Source organism: Nothoprocta perdicaria, unplaced genomic scaffold, assembly GCF_003342845.1.
Source record: "Nothoprocta perdicaria isolate Ctin4 unplaced genomic scaffold, notPer1 scaffold_332, whole genome shotgun sequence".
Lineage (NCBI taxonomy): Eukaryota > Metazoa > Chordata > Aves > Tinamiformes > Tinamidae > Nothoprocta > Nothoprocta perdicaria.
This window is the reverse complement of record NW_020455569.1, coordinates 526219-544109: the sequence shown is the minus strand read 5'-3', so window position 1 is coordinate 544109 and position 17891 is coordinate 526219. Positions and strand designations below refer to the sequence as shown.

The 17891-nt window shown below is 53.8% G+C and overlaps 1 protein-coding gene across 1 annotated transcript in view; it reads left to right on the top strand.

The window, feature by feature from the left end:
• Positions 1 to 10788, top strand: part of NEO1 (neogenin 1) — an 88974-nt gene extending 78186 nt beyond the window's left edge. Inside the window, exons 24-28 of the mRNA XM_026043624.1 lie at positions 652 to 744; positions 3782 to 3940; positions 5644 to 5868; positions 6171 to 6307; positions 8341 to 10788. Of these exons, the coding sequence (XP_025899409.1) occupies positions 652 to 744; positions 3782 to 3940; positions 5644 to 5868; positions 6171 to 6307; positions 8341 to 8424 (698 nt within the window). The 3' untranslated portion in view covers positions 8425 to 10788. The remainder of the gene's footprint in view (positions 1 to 651; positions 745 to 3781; positions 3941 to 5643; positions 5869 to 6170; positions 6308 to 8340) is intronic.
• The last annotated feature ends 7103 nt before the right edge of the window (positions 10789 to 17891 follow it).

Sequence of the window (17891 nt, the reverse complement as noted above, 5' to 3'; positions counted from 1 at the left end):
AATAGATTTTACTRTATCTGGCAAGAATCACTTTCTTTCATGACATAATTTTCACTTACAGTAATTACAGTCACTTTTTTTTTGTTCTTATTTTCTATATAGTATGTTTGGGTTTTTTGCTTGGTTTGTAAGGCTCTGTGGAAAGTACAGATGATATATTTTAGTGAGATAATTGAGTTCACAAGAGTTGAATCATGAATTTCCCTTGATAACTAATGATTAGTAATGAGAAGACCAGGTAACAAGTCTCACGTTAACCCGGTGAGAGAGGTGTGTGACAGATTATTTCGGTGGTCAAACACACAGCCAGGTGAATGCACTAAGCAGTTACTGCACATCTCTGAGGTCTGGGTGAAATTTTCRCTGGCTGAGTAGTGACTTGTTAATCCAGCACATCTGAGACTCTTTCTGCTACCCGTCATTGCTCAGAGCTGCATTTCCAGAGGCTCGTGTTGGCCTGAAGAGTTTCTCCGGTGCCAAATAGTCTTTACCCTAACTGTCCTCCTCTGCCTTCTAGTGGAGACGGATAAAGGAACTGTTTTATCAGTGTGAATCAAAACCTGCTTGCAGCAAGAGGGCTTGAACTCGCCCGCTAGGGTATCACAGAAGTCTTGCTGCCGTAGTAAATAACCTTCAGTATTCTTCCTTCAGGGCATGAGTCAGAGGATAGCATGTCCACACTGGCAGGAAGAAGGGGGATGAGGCCCAAGATGATGATGCCTTTTGATTCTCAGCCACCTCAGCGTAAGTGTACAGCCCATCTCCCCTGGCTGGGAGTCGGGAGCCCCGACCAAGCCACGCGGATGCCGTGTGCTCAGGCGCGCGTCTCCCGCCTGCCTCTCACCAGGAGGAGGGACGCAGCTTCGGCGCAGACTGCAAACACCCACTGGGTGGCTGTACTGGAGCGAGGGGCAGGAGCGCTGCCAAGCGGGGACGGTGGGCAACGCTGGCCCAGTCTGTGCCAGCCTCCAGCAGAGGCTGTTGCAGGTGCCCTCAGGGAGAGTGAATGAGCTAGAACAGTCTCCCTGGGCTCCTGCAGGAGCTACAGTCCTCCCTAGCAGTGGGAGAAGGTGCCTCACTGCCCAGGCTTGTGCCCACGTGTTGACCTGTTGTTCACGAGTACATCTAGCCCCTTTCTGAATTCGCTGGTGCTCTCTGCCCCTGCTCCTCTGTAGCAGCASGTTCGCTCCCTGCTGGGTAATGTCCTTCTTTCTGTAGTCGGTTCTTAAGCAGCCTCCTGCCAGCTTCATCGAGTGACTTGTCACTCTGGTCCTTCTGGAGCTCAGCGTTCTGCAGCACCCTCTCTGCTGCCTCCAGAGCTGCTAAATCTCAGCCAGGTTCTTCTCCTCCCTCATCCTTCTCCTCCCCAGACCAGTCAGTGTTTTTAGCCTCTCTGGATAAGGCAGCTTCTCTGTCCCCTGGACACTTCAGTTTCTGCCCTTCGCTGCATCCCGTCTAGAAATGCGGAGGGGCAGGAGCCGCAGGCGGTGCCAGGGGCTCGCGCAGCAGGAGGAAGGTCCTCAGTGCTGCTCTTGGGACTCTCCTCACTCACTGACTTGCTGCATTGGGGGGCTTCTTGGCTGCCACTGCAGACTGATGCAGTGATGTGTCGGCCACGACCCCAGGAACTCTTTCCTGAGTGGTAACTGCCACCTCTGAGTGCAGCATCGTGCAAGTGTAGCCAGGATTACTTCTCCCTCTGTGTGCTGCTGTACATTGAAGCTGTACTGCAGTTCAGCTGCCATCTTCTTGCCCACGGGCTTAGGTTTGTGAGCTCCTTCTGGACCTCCTTGCCACCAACACAGCGTTTGACTATCCCAAACACCTTAGTGTTATCTGCAAACCTGAAGATTTCTTCGACTCATTGGGAAAGCTTTTAAAAATAGTCCCAGAGGTRTTACCTGCCTGATGTCATCTCCTGATGAGTCCTGAAGATGACCTGAAGAGTCATCTCCTGATGACTCTTCCCATCTTGAAAACTGATTATTAAGCTCTTCCCTTTGCTCCTTGTCCTTAAAAGAGCTCTCCCTCCAACGCTTAGTTTCTTTAGTAAATGTTGTCTACTCCTTCCCTCCGCTGACATCTTTACTGGGACAGCCTYGAAGCTCTAGCAGGTTAGTGAAGCAGAATGTCATTTTCTAGAAGCCGTGGTCAGACCAAACTGTGTTTGCTGGCATCTGCAGCGCTCTTGCTCATACCCTGCGGTGCACGACGTGCCTGCTGTCCCCACTGCATGGCCAGCTGAGCTGTTTCCGAGGAGTCCTTGACCTGCTGCTCTTTGCAGCCCCTATYGTGAGGCCAACCAGGACCAGTTTGGGTTTATGTAAAACCCTCTGTGGGCTCAGGAGCAGCTTCAGAAACAACTCAGCTGTCAGTCCAGCGGGAGAGAGCTAGAAATCTGGGGCAATGCATCACCCTGTATCTCAGAACAAGACATTTTTGGGTCACACACCTTATTTACTGAGCAGAAAAAAATGATTCCAAGTGATTCTTCCTTTTTTTTCGGGAAGGATTACCAAAAAGCCTGCAATACTTAGGGTAGTTTTGCTCCACGGCTTGGAAATTGTGCTAATTTGGTGGAATGCTGAGCAGAGGAATCCCTGGTAGGGGCTGAGCCTGGCAGAGCAGACCTGCCAGTGGGGAGAACCCTCGTTTGTTATTTCTTTGCCGTGTGTTTTCCGCATCCTATTGATAAATGATTATTGAGCAGAAGTGCTAAGTGGGAAATTCTGTCAGTAGCGATACATTCAAATTATTATTATGGAATATTTTAAGAATTAAACAATACTGCTAGCTTTCAAATGATGACTCTGAGATGAGAAAGGACGTCACTAAAGCTGCAGCAGCTCCACCAAAACTTGGCTTAGGCCACAAAAAGAAGGAAAGTTAACGCGCAGAGTCACACAGGGCTTGTTTGGTCCCTTGTTTGATCAGGCTGCARTGGGTGTCAGGTCATTCTTAGAAAACACCTTTCAAGGGCAGCAGATCTAGGGAGATTTCAGGAAAYGTTCGGCAGCCGCAGCCGCCCTTTCCCTTAGGGGCTGGGGCTGCTCCCGTGTTTCCTGTGCCGAGGCTCCTTCCTTGGCATCATCCAGAGTGCTGCAGTGTTGGGGCCCGCCCAGGGCCAGGCTTGCCCGCTCCTGCAGCCCACCGGAGCTGCTCTGCTGAGGCCACCATGTCATCTACGCCAAGTATCAAATCCCAGGTCTCGAGCAGCGAAAAGAAGACCAAAAAGAAGAAAGGAGGGTGGGAAAAGAGGTCTCTGGCTTGCGTGCCGTGGAGCAGAGCTTAGCTCGTTCTTTACAGGGGGCTGAATAGAGCCCTGGGTGGCTTATCCTGCCCTTACCTGCCTTGCAGTGTTTAACTAAGGCAAGAAGCCACCTCTGGTTGCGGTGCTGAGAAAGCCAGTGAGATCCTGCAGTGCCTTTGGTGTCGGAGCTCACGCGTCCCCTCTAGCAGGTCTGGCGTTTGTAGCAGCGTGTGACAAACAGGGAAGCTCTGGCGGGACCAGGGCTTGGGTGTTCCAGGAGCAGCAGAAGGCTCCTGGAGGACACRGGTCCGGGAGGTCCCTCTGCGCAGGGCACGTGAAGAGCTCGGCCTCCCCGCGGGGTTCCGTGGCACGGGGGCAGCTAACGGCGCCGYGGGAAGAGGGGCCGCGAAAGCCGCGACGTCGGTGGCGCTGCGAAGGCAGCGAGGCGGGAGCCGGGCGGGCGGCGGAGCGGCAGCTCGGGCGCGCGCTGGCTCTGTGTTAAGCGTTTTTCTGTCTTGTGTTCATCCACAGCTGTGATTAGTGCTCATCCCATCCATTCACTCGATAACCCCCACCATCATTTCCACTCCGGCAGCCTCGCTTCGCCAACTCGCAGCTATCTCCATCACCAGGTCAGCCCGTGGCCGCTGGGCACATCCATGTCCCATTCAGACAGGGCCAATTCCACAGGTGAGATACGAACGTTCAGGTAGATGTTGATGGTAACGGAACAGTGAGCGAGACGTGTAGAGATGGAAGCCTCCAAGACGCACAGGAGCTTCACTTGGTCACTCTCCCTTGTGGGGTTTCCCTGGGGAACGTGGCGTCTCCCAAGTTATTTTTCTTCCTTCCCGAGGTTATGACTCTCCTTGTGATGAATGAAAATCAGATGAATGTGACTGCGGTTTTCRCACAGCAGCTGCAGCTTCCCCTAACGCTCTGTGGATCTTCAGTAGTGTGAATCCCAGCGCTTTCTGGTTTGGTGACAATAAAATGTCCCAGAGAGAATGGGGAAAATTTGCTTTTTTACCTTTCCATGACAGGCAGAGAGATGGGTGAAGTACAAGCAATGTTCTAGACACTTGGGTTGAGTTTCCTCCAAAGAATTTCTTGCATAGATCAGACATAGATTGTTGGGATGCATTATCATATTTTATATGTACAAATGCAGATAGGAAAAGTCCTCATTTTCAAGCCTTTGGCCTGGGAGTCTGAAACTTCTGTTTACATCTGATTAGAACTTGCTTGCTCAATTAATCTGATAACAACTTTTCTAATTAGTTGTGTTAATGGCAAGAAAGTGAGGCCTATGCTGCAGAGAGCTGGGAGCAGCTGATGTTGCTGAAGCCCACGCAGACCTTGCTGTTTGCATGCAGTGTCTTCAGGCCGCAGTCCAGCCGAGTGACCCGAGTATCCAGGGCCGTGAGAAATCCCAGAGCGCCAGGGTGGGAGTCACAAACAGCTCCAGTGTCAGGGGCCTGTCCACTTTAGGGTGTGAATGTGGGAGGTCGGAAGGCGCGGGCTGGTGTCGAGGCGCAGCCGATCGCCGCGGTGCTGGGCACAGCTGCCCCGTTCGCTGGGAGTGCGTCCCGCATCCCGCGGCGCTGGCCATGGAGCAACCCGGAGCAGCTTTCGGCAGCCGCGAGGCCGGGCCGGCCCCTCTGGGAACCCTTGGGCTCTGTGGCATATACCCCAGACACACGCTTAACCTGCACCTATTTGAGAGCCTCAGTATCCAATAGACTTGGTTTAAATAAGACAGGTTTAAGTAAGGAAGAAGAGCTGTGGTCCATGTGGGTTTTAACAGGCCGCTAACTCCAACTCCTGGGAGAGCCTGGCTGTGCACGCCACGTACTGCTCAATACTAATTGTGCCCAGACACAGGAATAACTTCGTTTTGCTAAGCCACAGTAAGAGGCAGGGATTAAAGGAAGGAAATAAAAGGGCGTGAAGCCACATTAGATCAGTTGGGTGCATCGTTCCTATGACTATTCAGAGAACCTCCTGGAACAATGGAAAAAATGTAAATTTTGGGTAAGCACATTTTAGGAACATGGTAATCCTTAGATCAGCATCGTCGCCTTGGGCAGCTGCTTCACTTACAAGATTTTTTTTTTTCTTTTTTCTTCTCTGACTGAAAAAAAAGCTGCAGGAAAAAAAAAGGAATAATCAGAGGATTTTCAAAAATCYGACTGCTGCGGATTCCTTTGGTGCTTTTGTAGTTGGGCAGCTGTGGCCATTTCCCCTTCACGTGGGACAGTGGGGTGCCGTGGGTGCCCCGTGCGGCTGCAGCAGCTGATGCGGAGGGGCCGTGGGCGCGYGGCGAGCAGGGCCCCGGCCCCGGCGGCTCCGTGGCGGGAGCTGAGGCGCCGCCTCTCCTTGCTGTGTTGCAGAGTCCGTGCGGAACACGCCGAGCACGGACACGGCGCCGGCGTCGGGGCCGCCCGGCGCGGAGCTCCCGGACGCCGAGGGCGGCAGCGCGGCCGAGGAGGAGGCGGCGCCGGCGCTGCCCACCGCCCACGTCCGCCCTTCGCAYCCGCTCAAGAGCTTCGCGGTGCCCGCGGCTGCGCCCGGCTACGACCCCGCGCTGCCCAGCACCCCGCTCCTGAGCCAGCCGGGTGAGTGGGGCGGCAGGAGGGAGCCGCGCAGAGCCGGGGCAGGGGCTGCACGGGGCTGGGCGCGCGAGGACGCGTGTCTGAGTGGGCTGCACTTCACTGCTGCTGCCATCGAGGGGCTCGTGAGGGCGAGGACGAGCTAGCGGGRAACCCACATGCAGCGCCCCATAGTTTGAAGTGTTGGTGTCCCCTGTTCTAATAAAGCYCTTGCTGCTGATCTGCGTCAAAGCGCTTGCTGGCATAGGCAGGAGGACCAGTGAACCGATGCACGCCTCTGCAATTTACGACTCTCAATTTATTTTAAGCTCCTAACCACCCAGTTCACTCGGTGAAGACCGCGTCGATCGGGACTTTGGGACGAACTCGACCTCCGATGCCCGTGGTGGTTCCCAGCGCCCCTGACGTGCAGGAGACGGCGCGGATGCTGGAGGACTCGGAGAGCGTAGGTAGCCGCGCTGGCAGCGCCGGCCCGGGGCGCCCCGCGGGCACCGCCACCCTCCTCACGCTACAGCTGCGCTGTACCAAACAGCTGCGTTGCTTCCGGCCCTTGCAATCCATGAGCCTCACGGAGGCAAAGCTGCAGAGCCTGCCCCTCATCTCGGCTCTGCCCAGGCCATCTGAACGCAGCGATGACCCCTAAACTTGCCCTGCTCTTGGCTGGAAGGTGTCTCTGCTGGCAGAGCTCCCGCTGCTCCCGCTGGCGTGCGCAGCTCCACGTGCCGCGTGCGGGATCCCGCGGAGCTTCTGGCCGCTGTTGTGCACGCCTGGATCCCGTTAAAGGCAGGCAGAGTATCCAAAACAGGCAGTGGGGGACTGTAAAGGAGTCATTTAGTGCTGAAGCCAAAAGGTTTAAAGTCAGCATCCCCACTATATATTGGTTTTGGATACTTAAATGATACTTAAAATGAAAATGTTCCTGACTTTCTAGGAAAACTGCAACTCTTGAGCTGCTTTGGAAATCAGGCAGCTTTTAACAAGTCGGGTGGTTTGGGGCATCAGACACTGCTTTCCTTTGAAATTGCAGGAATTGTTTTATATAACAATTATATTATGTGTCACAGGAATGACTATTTGAATGTTTTTTTCCTGTTTCTTTGTTCCTCATTCCCTTTATCACACTGCTATTGTCCCTAATTCACTCCCTTGATTTTATTATTTTTAATTTTATTGTTTATCAGTGTTATGTAGACTGCCCACATGCTTGAGGTCRTGCACTTCTCTCCTTTGGTCTGTTCATCACTCCTGTGTCATTTGTTTTTTCCGTGGTCAGTTCAGGAGTCCTGGGGACTTAAAGACATTAATRAACAGAATTCAGTAAGGACTTATTGATAATAGGTCTTACCTATTAAAATACATTTGAGAAAGGTGGTGTAATGGAATAGACTTCTCTGGGCATTTTGACTAATACTGTCATTATTCTTCATATTACTTCATTATTCTTCTTATTCTTCGTATTACTTCATGCATAAATTAGTACAGTGTAAAATCACTGCAGTACGCCCTGTATACTTGTTAAAAGATGGGTTTTGAAGAAGATTTTGAAACTCATTTGACCAAGATTTGTGAGAGCCGATAGGAATGAGCCCGAATCCCGGTTAATTCCAGCTTAGTGACTGCCGTCCTTGTTGATAAGTGGCAGGTGGGTGTGTGGAGCGCGGGGCAGAGAGGGCTTTCCTGGCACAAAGCAGGCGAGGGGATGTGCAACCTAAGGGGGCTGCAGCTTCCTTCCTGCCCAGGAGAAAGGAAGGGTTTGTAAAGCAGAGGAGGGATCACTCAGCCTGGAGGACGGCACTTGGGGAAGCCCCCACTTGTGTATTGTGCTTATTCCGTTTATTAACATATTTATTGCTATATTTACACTTTAATCAYTTGGCAGATTATTATTATTATCAAGTCGGACGTCCTCACAATAACTTCCGATTTATAGGGCAGAGCCTCTGGAAGAAGAGGGCCGGGTGCTGCTGCTTCCCGCTGGCGGCCGCCGCGCGGTCCCAGCTCCAGGTGCTGCTGGAGCCGCCGGAGCTGCCGGCACCGCCAGGACGGGCTGGCGGAGTTCAGAGAAAATATGAAGTACCTAGGAGCTGAAGCTGGAAAATTGAGGCTAGAAACTGAGGGTGATTGTTTTCGCAAGCATCAGTGATTTTTAAAACTATTGCAGTAAAGCAATTCCTGGCATTTTTTTTCACTTATTTTAGACAAAACCTTCCTAGACTACCTCCTTCATTCTAAATTGAAGGTGTTATTTTGAGGCAGCAATTGATACCCAGTCATCACAGTTTTACAATGCGTTATTGCAATAAGAAATCTGCRCTTGGAAAGTTGTTTCAAGTTAGTAATTCCTGTCAATCCCCATAAATCCCCTTCAGGTGTTAGGGTCACCATTTACACCAGAATCCCCGACCCTTTCACTCTCGCCCTGCCTAAGGAAAGCAAGTTCCCCTGTCAGGAGCTAACCCTTTCCAAACCTTCCCACAGAACTATGAACCGGATGAGCTGACCAAAGAGATGGCCCACCTGGAAGGACTTATGAAGGACCTTAATGCCATCACRACAGCGTGACCACCCTCACCAGGACATGACTCCAGATCCAGCTTCGCAAGTCTTGGGACTCAGCCTTGGAACACAAGGAATTGTACAGAGGAAAAAAAAAAATAAAAAATAAAAACAAAAAGAGGGACAGCACGTGAGAGCATCCGCAGCAACGGAGGCAGCCGRTGCGTTTGTGCCGCGGCTGGTGGCAGAGCTGACCCTGCTTGTCGCCATCCTGCAGCGGAGCCGGTGCCACGAGGCCGCCCGAGGCCGCGGGATGGGGCGCGTCGGGCTCAGCCCGCAGCGCCCAGGAAGGAGGACTCGACTCTTGTTTTCTCTGGTCAGGTTTTGTCTCGGTGGTGTGATTGCCCTGCCTTCTCAGTGTTGGACATTCGCATTTATGTACAATTTTATTTGTGTTTTTATTTTATCTTTTTTTATAAAAAGAAAAAAAATATGGTAATCAAAAAAAAAAAATGTTGTTTTCCACAGCCTAGACTGACGTTTGACTGCTTGTTCTATTGTGTATGGAAATTCATTGCCAGCGTGGGTTGTTCTGTTTTGTTTTTTATTCTGCGTATAATTATGTCCCCTTCTGGCAGTTAATCCATGGCCTTTTGGGATGCTGCACTGCTCTTTGTAAGCTTTTTTTTTTATTATTATTTTTATATTATTAAAAGCCTGACTTTTTCCTCTCATCACTGTGAGATTACCAGTCTGTTTGAACTGAATTGTAATTTGAAAGGCTTGTTTGTCGCTTTTTGTGCAGTTTCAATATTTTAAGTGGGGAAAAGTAGATGGGGAAGGGGAGGGGAGCCAGGGCAAGGTTTCGATATTGTTGTTTTCTTGTCTTTCTCTACTGACTTGAAAGACTGAAGGAAATGAGAGCATCTTCTGTGATGTCTTTCCTTGTAACATCAGCAGAGTGTGTCTCTGGTTCCTGAACTGCAGCGAGTCCCATTTAGAAACTTCTAAGACAACAAATGCCCTTTGCAGGGTCGGGCTCCTTATGTCCTGGGTGATGCTCCAGCTTGTCCTGGCAGCAGAGCTCCCGTGGTGGTGTCGGGATGGGAGCCGAGGCCCCGCGTCCTGCCCCGCGCCGCCGGCCCCACGCAGCTCATGGGGAAAAAACGTATTTTTTTACATTTTTGAAACCTTTGGCATGAAACCAGTATTAGGGACTCGGGTGCTAGTCTAGGAAGGAGGCAAGGTTCAAAAGGGAACTCCTGCACAAGGGGAAAGGAAGATGTTYTCTATTTTCTCCTTGTGTGACAGCTCAGCTCTGTCATCCTCTAAAAGGAGGAATGGCATAAAACGAAGAACTGTATTTTGGTTAAAATAAATCAATAAAACCCCAAACGCAGCTGCCCAAGCAACTCCTGTGCATATTGCCATTTTTAAGATGAACAGGCGGACTCACCGCTGCTTCCATACGAGAGTCCCTTCCTTGGAGCGCGGGGTCTCCAGAGCCCCGCTGCCCGACTGCGCCTGTTGGGACACGAACGAGAAAGACCAGGATGCATTCAGAGTGAAAAACAAAAACAACCACAACAASCCCAGTCTTGGGAGCTTCCCCCGCTCCTTTTCTCCATGTGACTAAAGCTGAACTCTGGACCGGTTTTCCTAGACCCGCTCAGCGAGGGGCAGGGGGGCCGACGCGTCGTCCCGGCCGTGCCGTTTTACATCCTTGCTCTCCCTGGGCTCTTGTGCTGCCATTTCTAGCAGACTTGCTGGGTTTATTTATTATTAAAGGGAGGGGAGGGAATCAATTAATTGGAGCACCATGGGCCACCTAAAAAAAAAWAWWWWWAAAAATTGGGCTTTTAATCGATACTATTCAGGGCAAAATAAGCTACAGAATATGTATTTAAATAATAAAGTACACACCCTGTCCTGGAAGGAAGGGTATATGTTTCCCTTTACCTATTTTTTACCTATACCCAAAGAAATACCATCATACACAGTATTCCTAGCTGGTGGGTCTTTGTGAATATTACTTCTGTACAACACCATGAATGTTAATACTGTCATTGAATTTGGGGAGGGGAATATTTCTAATGATAAAACAACTGTTCAAAGTTGGTTTTTTAAGGTTAAACTAAAAAAAAAAAAGAAAACATTTATTCAATTCAGTGTACAATCTGTATTGCACTTTTTCACGTTTTAATGCTACGTTTTCTTACATATCCTGTGATTTTAAATCTTTGTGTATCCTTGTAGTGTCATAGTCGAGCTGTTAAGTGGCAGCTTCCCTCAGAGTGATTTGGGGAAAAAAAAGCAAACCTGTATATTGTTTTATGATTCTCATGTAGGATAATTTYGAGGACTGCTGTAGACGTCTACCTTTCTGTACAATTTCTTTGCTTTTCTGTAGTATTTGCTGTATACTCTATGGCTTTTTTTAATAACTTCATGTTTATTATTTTGTATTGGACATCCAATACACTTTTTTTAATCCAATGAAATTCTGGTCTGCTTGGAGAGTTTGTTCCCTTTTAATTACTGCTAAACCTTTTCTTCCCCTCGATTATCTTGGTGACCAGGTTGGAATTGCCCTTGCACGTTTTTTTTTTGGCTGTGGTTCGGCAGGTTCCCTCCTCCCTGCCGCTGCACACGCAGTTTAAGCTCAGCTTTAGAAGTGCCGTTCAGAGAACATCCCTGGTGAACGAGCAGAGCGCGGGAGTTCTTGGCTGTGGATTGCCAGGCGCTGCAGCCATTATCCCTGTGCTCCGGTCTCCTCCTGCGTGCGTAACTGCTCGCTCCGAGTCACCTGCGGCCTCGCGCAGACCGGGAGCGCCGGCGCCGTGCGAGCCGGGCAGTTCCCGGCTGCTGGGACGGAGGAGCCGCGTTCCCRCGCGGAGCCCTGCGAGCGGCACCGCGGAATCCCCCGTTGTTGTGCTGCTCCCCCCGGCCTTGCCGCTCACGGCCTCCYCGCCAGGAGCTGCCGCCAGGGCCTCGGCTGGAGGCGGCCTCCAATACCCACCACGCCGCCCAGCGCCCGGTTTGCGGCGGCCGCTGCTCCRCTGGGAATCCGGTGAAGAGGCCGGGGCTTCCAGGGGGCAGCGGCCCAGGCTGGGCCCGTGGGGCAGCGCTGCCCTGCGGGGAGAGGCACCAGGAGCCGGGCAGGGCCCCGCGYGGGGCGGCTCCTGCTCAGGGGGACACGGGTGTCCCGGGGTCCGGGCGCAGGAGACCGAGCTTAGGCCGCGTCCTGGCGAGCTGCGGGCCACAGGCGCACGCCGGGAACTGGTTTTCCTGCCTGCGGGGCTCTCCCTTCACAGCGCTTGGGTTTCCAGCGGGAAGTTGTTGGGGTTGGGTCGAGGGCGGTTCAGACTGCCTGGCTTGTTTTTCYCCCATTAAGGGCCTTGATGCAAACTGAGCCTGGCCTAACACAAGCCAGAAAACATGCAGGGCATCGAACCCGAGGAGCAGCAGCGTGAGCCGAGCCGTGAAGCGCCGCGGCCAGCAGGGCTTCCCGACGGCTAGCGGGGGGCTGTCGGACCAGGAGGACCACCCTCGCTCCCGCTGCCTCCTCCCGGAGGAAGCACCAGGTCCCACATCCCGCCTGTTCCCCCATGTGCAGGGAGGCCGGCCGGGCGCCTGTGCCCACAGTGCGTGGCCCTGCACGGCCACAGGAGCTGCCCCCGCTGCACGGCCCCCTCGCACCCATGGGGCAGGGGGAACACGGCACCCATCCCCAGCAGCGGCCACGGGGGCGGCACTGGGACCCCTCGGCTGCAGCAGGACCAGCCAGGCCTGCTCCCCGTCCCGCCGCAGCCACCACCAAGGGTAGGGCGCAGAGGGGTCCCCCCGTCCCCGCGTGCCCCTCACCTGGCTGCAGCTCAGGAGGCTGCTGCGAGCGGCAGGGAGCAGAGGCTGCAGCCCCTGCCCCACGTGCTGCCCACATCCTGTGGCCGCCCCTCGCACCTGCAGGCGCTTAGTGCCCACATGGCCACCACGTGCTCCTTCTCCTTCTCCTTCTCCTTCTCCTTCTTCCTCACTCTGGAAACAGGGATGGACAGGGCCAGGACAAGGCCCCCAGCGTGACGAGGACGTGGGCCGGAGCGGGGCCTGTCGTGCGCTGTGGGAGCCCAGCCGGGTCCCATTGGAGCAGCAACTGGTCCCGTGTCGCCTCTCTCCAGCCCCAGGGAGAGCCCCAGCTCCCCGGGCCGGTGTCTGCTGCTTCCAGYGGGAGATTCATCTGGCTTTTGTTAAACTAATGCGCTTCCTTGGGCCTCACAGGGGCAGGGGGAGTTGGGGAAAAGCTACTCCGCTCTCCCAGGCATAAACCACCCCAAGAGGCTTCCAGGGAACTCGAAGCCAAGCGGCAGCAAAACGACAGCGGAGCCGCCAGGAGCCCCAGGCTGGAGCTGCCGCTTCCCGGGCACCCACACACAGCCCCAGGACGYGCCCCACATTCGCTGGGTGGATTTCCCCTTTCCGCCCCTCTTTTGCCCCCCCACTAAAACAAAATAGACCCCAGCCCCCCCGCYGCCAGCACCTGCATCCAGAGTGTTCTCTAATCAGGTGCCGGCTAAGAGGGGGTTGAGCGGCGCAGGCACCGCCAGTGATTGGGGTCAGCTGGGAGCTGCGGCCTAAAAGGCAGCCAGTTGCAGCACRTCTTTAGGGAGAAAAAGGAGGAAAAAAAAAAATCCATTTTCCTGCAAATGCAAGTGGCAGAACCTAGTTAGGATTTTCGTCTTTGATTTGGCAATTGTAGATGTCGCTGTACTCAGCTCCATTAGAATCACAGTTCAGAGTGAAATTGGGCTTAGACAGTGGTTCAGGGTGCTCAGACTAGCGAGTCAGGACACGTGAAGCCTCTGCAAGGAACTGACGTGCACGAAACCATGCGCTGGGAATGCCGCTTCCAGGGACGGCTGTGGCAGGACCTGTTGGGGTTGCCGGGGGCTCCCCAAGGGTCCGTGTCACCTGCTGCCGGCCTCCAATGGAGGTTGCAGCTCTGCGGAGCTCCGGAGGCCTCTGCTCCGCTGGGACCCTTCCGCCCGGCCCCCACGTCCCTTCTGGGAGCATGTGGACAGCGGCGGCCTCGCTTCCCTGCTCTGGGGCCACCTTAGGTTGGCGGCACCAACCAGGGTGCAAGCTCGGCCCGACGCCAAGTGCGTGAGCGAACGTTTGGTTTTCATTGTTTTTAAATAAAATACGCACTTACGACATCCTTGTATCTTTAAGCAGAGGCTCCTAACTTGCTAATGGCTCCGCCAGCACGCAGAAGGACAGGGGGAAGTGCCAATCGCGCGGGTGTTGGAGCCGCGGGCTGCAGCGTCGCTCCCCTCTCCGAGCACGGGTGCCTGGTGCACGGGCGCCGGCAGCCCCAGCGCTCGCAGGAGGYGCTGCCGGGGGAGGCCAACACCAGAGATGCTGTCCCCCGCATCGCCAAGGCTCTGGCTGCTCCGCAGAGCCTGCTCTGCAAGGCCCGGCCGCTGTCCTGTAAGCAGATTGCTCTTTCCGCTGGCGCCGCCGCGGCGCTGGCCGGGGCTGTGGGGCAGGGTGGTCTCGGGCAGTGAGGGTGCAGCGCCGGCTCCTGGGGCTCCCCGAGTGCGCGTGAGGCTGCGGCGCCGGCTCCTGGGGCTCCTGCGAGCGCTGATCCGCCCTGCCGAGCTCCGGGCTGCCCGTCCTGCCGCAGCTCCCGGCTCCCTGCGCAGGCTGCGGAGCCGCAGGGCGCTCCAAGCTTTCACAGCRCGTGTTCCGCTCAGCACATCGCCAATGTCTTCTAGAAACATGATCGAAATGTCTTGGGCTGGRCAGGACTGACTCACAGTCCCTGTTTCCTCTATAGCCATAGCATTCAAAATAGAAAATAAAAGTCTGTATGGTGCTTTCATTTTGGGAGCCTAAACAGACACCGCAGTGCTCAAAATCCTTCCCTCGGGGAAGCTGCAGGGCCGTCTGGTTTCACGGGGACTGTGTTCTCCCTTGAAAACGGATTACTCTTTCCTCACCAGCTCTGCTCACAGAGAACCAGACTGGCTCGGTGGATGGATGGATGGATGGATGGATGGATGGATGGATGGATGGATGGATGGATGGATGGATGGAGACTGATGGGGCTTCCTGTTGTTCTGTGGCAGCAGCAGCTCGTGGAGGAGGGAGCGAACGGGGAGGTGCTGCCTGGAGGTCCTTGTCCGAGCGGGGCAGCACCGCGGGGCCGGGCAGCGGTGCTCGTGTCCCCACGCTCCCCTCTGCAACATCCTCCCCTCGCGCACCAGTTCTTCGCTCCCCTCCTGCCTCGCAACTCTCTCAATCTCATCGTTCCTCAATAAATTGCTCCAGAATTATTTTTCTGTCGTCTCTGGCACTGGGGATCACAGTATAGAAAGTCCTAGTTCTCATGCCAGCAGAAAAGATGCTCTGTGGATATGTTACCAAGGGCTGTGACAGAAACTCCGGGAGGATCTCACAGGAGGGAGGAGTTGAGGCTCGCTTTATCCTCCCGAAATACATCAGGTCCTGACCTCAACACTGTCACCCGGTTTAGTCTGAGACTGAAATGGCTGCTTCCTTTCTCCCATCTTTGCTTTCAGCAGTAGCCCCTATTCCAGGCTGTTCACACGTGTTTCCTGCCAGCAGGTTCCTTGAGCTTTTCTCCGAGGAGCACGGAGCCGGTCAGGGGTTCCAGGTCTGCCAGTAGTAACACAGAGGTTCTTCACATGCAGGTTTTGCAAAACCACATCAGATTTCTCCTTTTGTAATGTTAAGCCTTCGGGTGTAAGGCAAAGGTTTCAAGTTTTTACTGTTAACGACAATTTCCTTTCCTGCGGGAGTATGTGAGGCGGGAATGCGGGAGCAGACTGAAGCTGAGGAGACACCAAGGCAAGAAAGCGAGCCCAAACTCTGTGTGGGTCTCCAGCGAGACGGAGAGGCCACACAAGCTTGTCCCTCTTTAAGTCTCGTGCTCATTCAAGTGTCATTCGCTACCCAAAACAGACAGCAAGCCAGAGGGATGGGTTTTTAATGTTTTTATTTACTAAGGTTTTTATTGTGTTTTATATTGCAAACCCCGCCCCTCGAACTCTTCCCTCCCTTCCCCCCAAAATAAAACAAAAAATAACAATAATAATTATTATAGTTCCACCTACTGAGACAAGCCTAGTGTTGACTGGGGTCCAGTTGGAGTAACTCAATATTGGCTACTGCACCGCTAAGAACTGGAAAATCCAACCACATCCCCATGGCACCCGAAGCCAAGGGACCCGAGGGCGCTCCGGGCTCCTCCGCCCGTCTGTGTGGCCACAGGCCGTGCCTGCTGGGATGCGGGACACGGCTCCGGCACGGCCGAGCCGGGCACTTTTCCCACCTTGTTGGATGGCATTTCCCRAGCCCCCAGCTTCCCGACACGCTCCTCCCGGGGGGGCCACGGCACGCGGCAAAACAGGACTGTTAATGCAAGCATTAAACCTAAAAGGCCCTTCCGAGTGTCCCTTGCCTGCCGCTTGGAGYGCGCGGGGCTCTGCGAACGGTCCCTTCCATCCCTCGGCTCCTGTTGGACACGCTGCAGGAAAGCAGGACCTGCTCGTTGCAACTAGCGCCTGCGGAGCGGTCCCAGCGGAGCGCCAAAACTGACGGGGGTTTTAAAAGGAGGAGATAGATAGATAGATATGAATATATATGTGAGTGTGTGTGTGTGTGTGTGTGCTTCCACAGGTGCATAAATAGTCTACATATGCGTATAACTGTATATTATATATATAAAAGTATGTGCGTGTCCATATATATGTACCTATCCCCACACACACACACACACACACGTGCACGCTCCCGCCACACACACTCACCCACAGCTGATCCTACGTGACTAGTAGAAAAACAGACCTAGATTTCCCTTGCCCCTTGGAGGAAGACCAAAGCTGATTACGTGGGGATCCCGCGCCGCAAACGCACGCGGGGTCAGGACTGCCCAGCGATGCTCGCAGCAACATTCAAGATACAGGCACATGTCAGAGATTTGCAAACAATTTGGTATAAAAACCAGCCGGTGTTTTGGGAAGGGGGCACCGGGGGGGTCCCGCGGCTGCGAGGCTGCTTTGGCACCGCGGCGGCGAGCGCGGCTCTGCCCGYGCCGCTGCCGGCGCCTCGGGGCAGCGGCGAATGCAGATGGACACGGTCAGCACCCGGCCGTGCGCACTGAGGGGGCCACCGGCTGCGCTACGGGGGGAAAAAAGAGGAAAAAAACACAAAATGGAAAGAAAGGATTGAAATAAAAGAGACATTTGCTCTAGAGGTTAAAGCTCTCTGTGCTGGGTGCACCCAATGGCCCCTTTCTGTCTTCTTCCCACTTTGAATGCCTTAAACCAGGAGAGCCCCAAAAATCCAGCTCAAGGGCCCTGCTGGGCCCCGGCTGTGTCCAGTGACGCTGCAACTGCAGGGCGAGAGGCTGTTATTGCTGGTGAAATCAAGCAAACAACTCCAATTCCCCCATCAGAGAAGCATGGGCCACGGCTGGCCACGTCGCTGGGCTGAACCTTGTCTAATGGCATGCACAAAGCTGCAAATCGGAAGGATTTTTGGCTCTAACTCCCCTGGGCTAAGGAGGAAGAGGGACRGGACGAGGGCACCCTGCTTTTTGACCTTATCCTCCCCGGTCCTTTTCAAAGCATTCAGCCCATGGACACCAAGACACCAAGGTTGAGCGAGGGTTCAAGTACTGTCTCTTTCTTCATCCCTGCCCTGCTCTTCTCCAGCGCCCACATCCAGGAGGCTTACGGAAACACAGCGGGGATGTTCACCGCCCTCCCTGTGACTTACAAGTTACTATTCCTTGTTGGACGAGAAAGAGCCAAGCACCTGAAGTCAGGCCCGTCCATGTCCAGGTCACCTTTATCTTCTTGAGGTGGAGTCCAAGAAAGGGCCACACAAACCTCAGCCCTGCTGCGCTCCCCAGAGGGGCCGGCCTCAGCGACACTCAGCCCTGTGCTCGCGTGCTCTGCGAGCTGCCGATGGCCGGAGCAGCCCTGCGAGGCGCCGACGCTCTCCGAGGTGCGCGGCCAGCCAGGCGGGTGAGGGCCGGAGCCGYGTGGAGCCCAGGCCGACCAGGGCTCCTCACACCAGCCTGACCTGCTRGGCCCCTTACGGCCCACGTCAACCTCGGCTCTTTGTCTCAACAGGAAAGCCATTTTTGGTGGCTTCTATGGCTGATCATTCACGTGTTCCAGCTCAGGCACATGCCTTGTCTGTGCGTTACCTCGTTGGATTAAATTTTCCAATATCCTTTTGCTCCATGTATTAAAATATTCTATAAAATCAAGTGACCAAAAATCTATAGCTCTAAGAATACCTGGTTAGCTTTTTTTTGTTCTTTTTTCTGTGTTTTTTTTTTTTTTGTTATTTGTTTATTTCTAATAGTTGAACCTAAAGATAAGAAATGGGGAAACAAAAAAAAAAAAAAAAGGAAAAAAAAAAGGAAAAGGCAAAAATGATTCATGAAGGTCTGCTCAGGAGGGGAACTGCGCGGCTGACACAACCAGCTTTCCGAGGAGTCC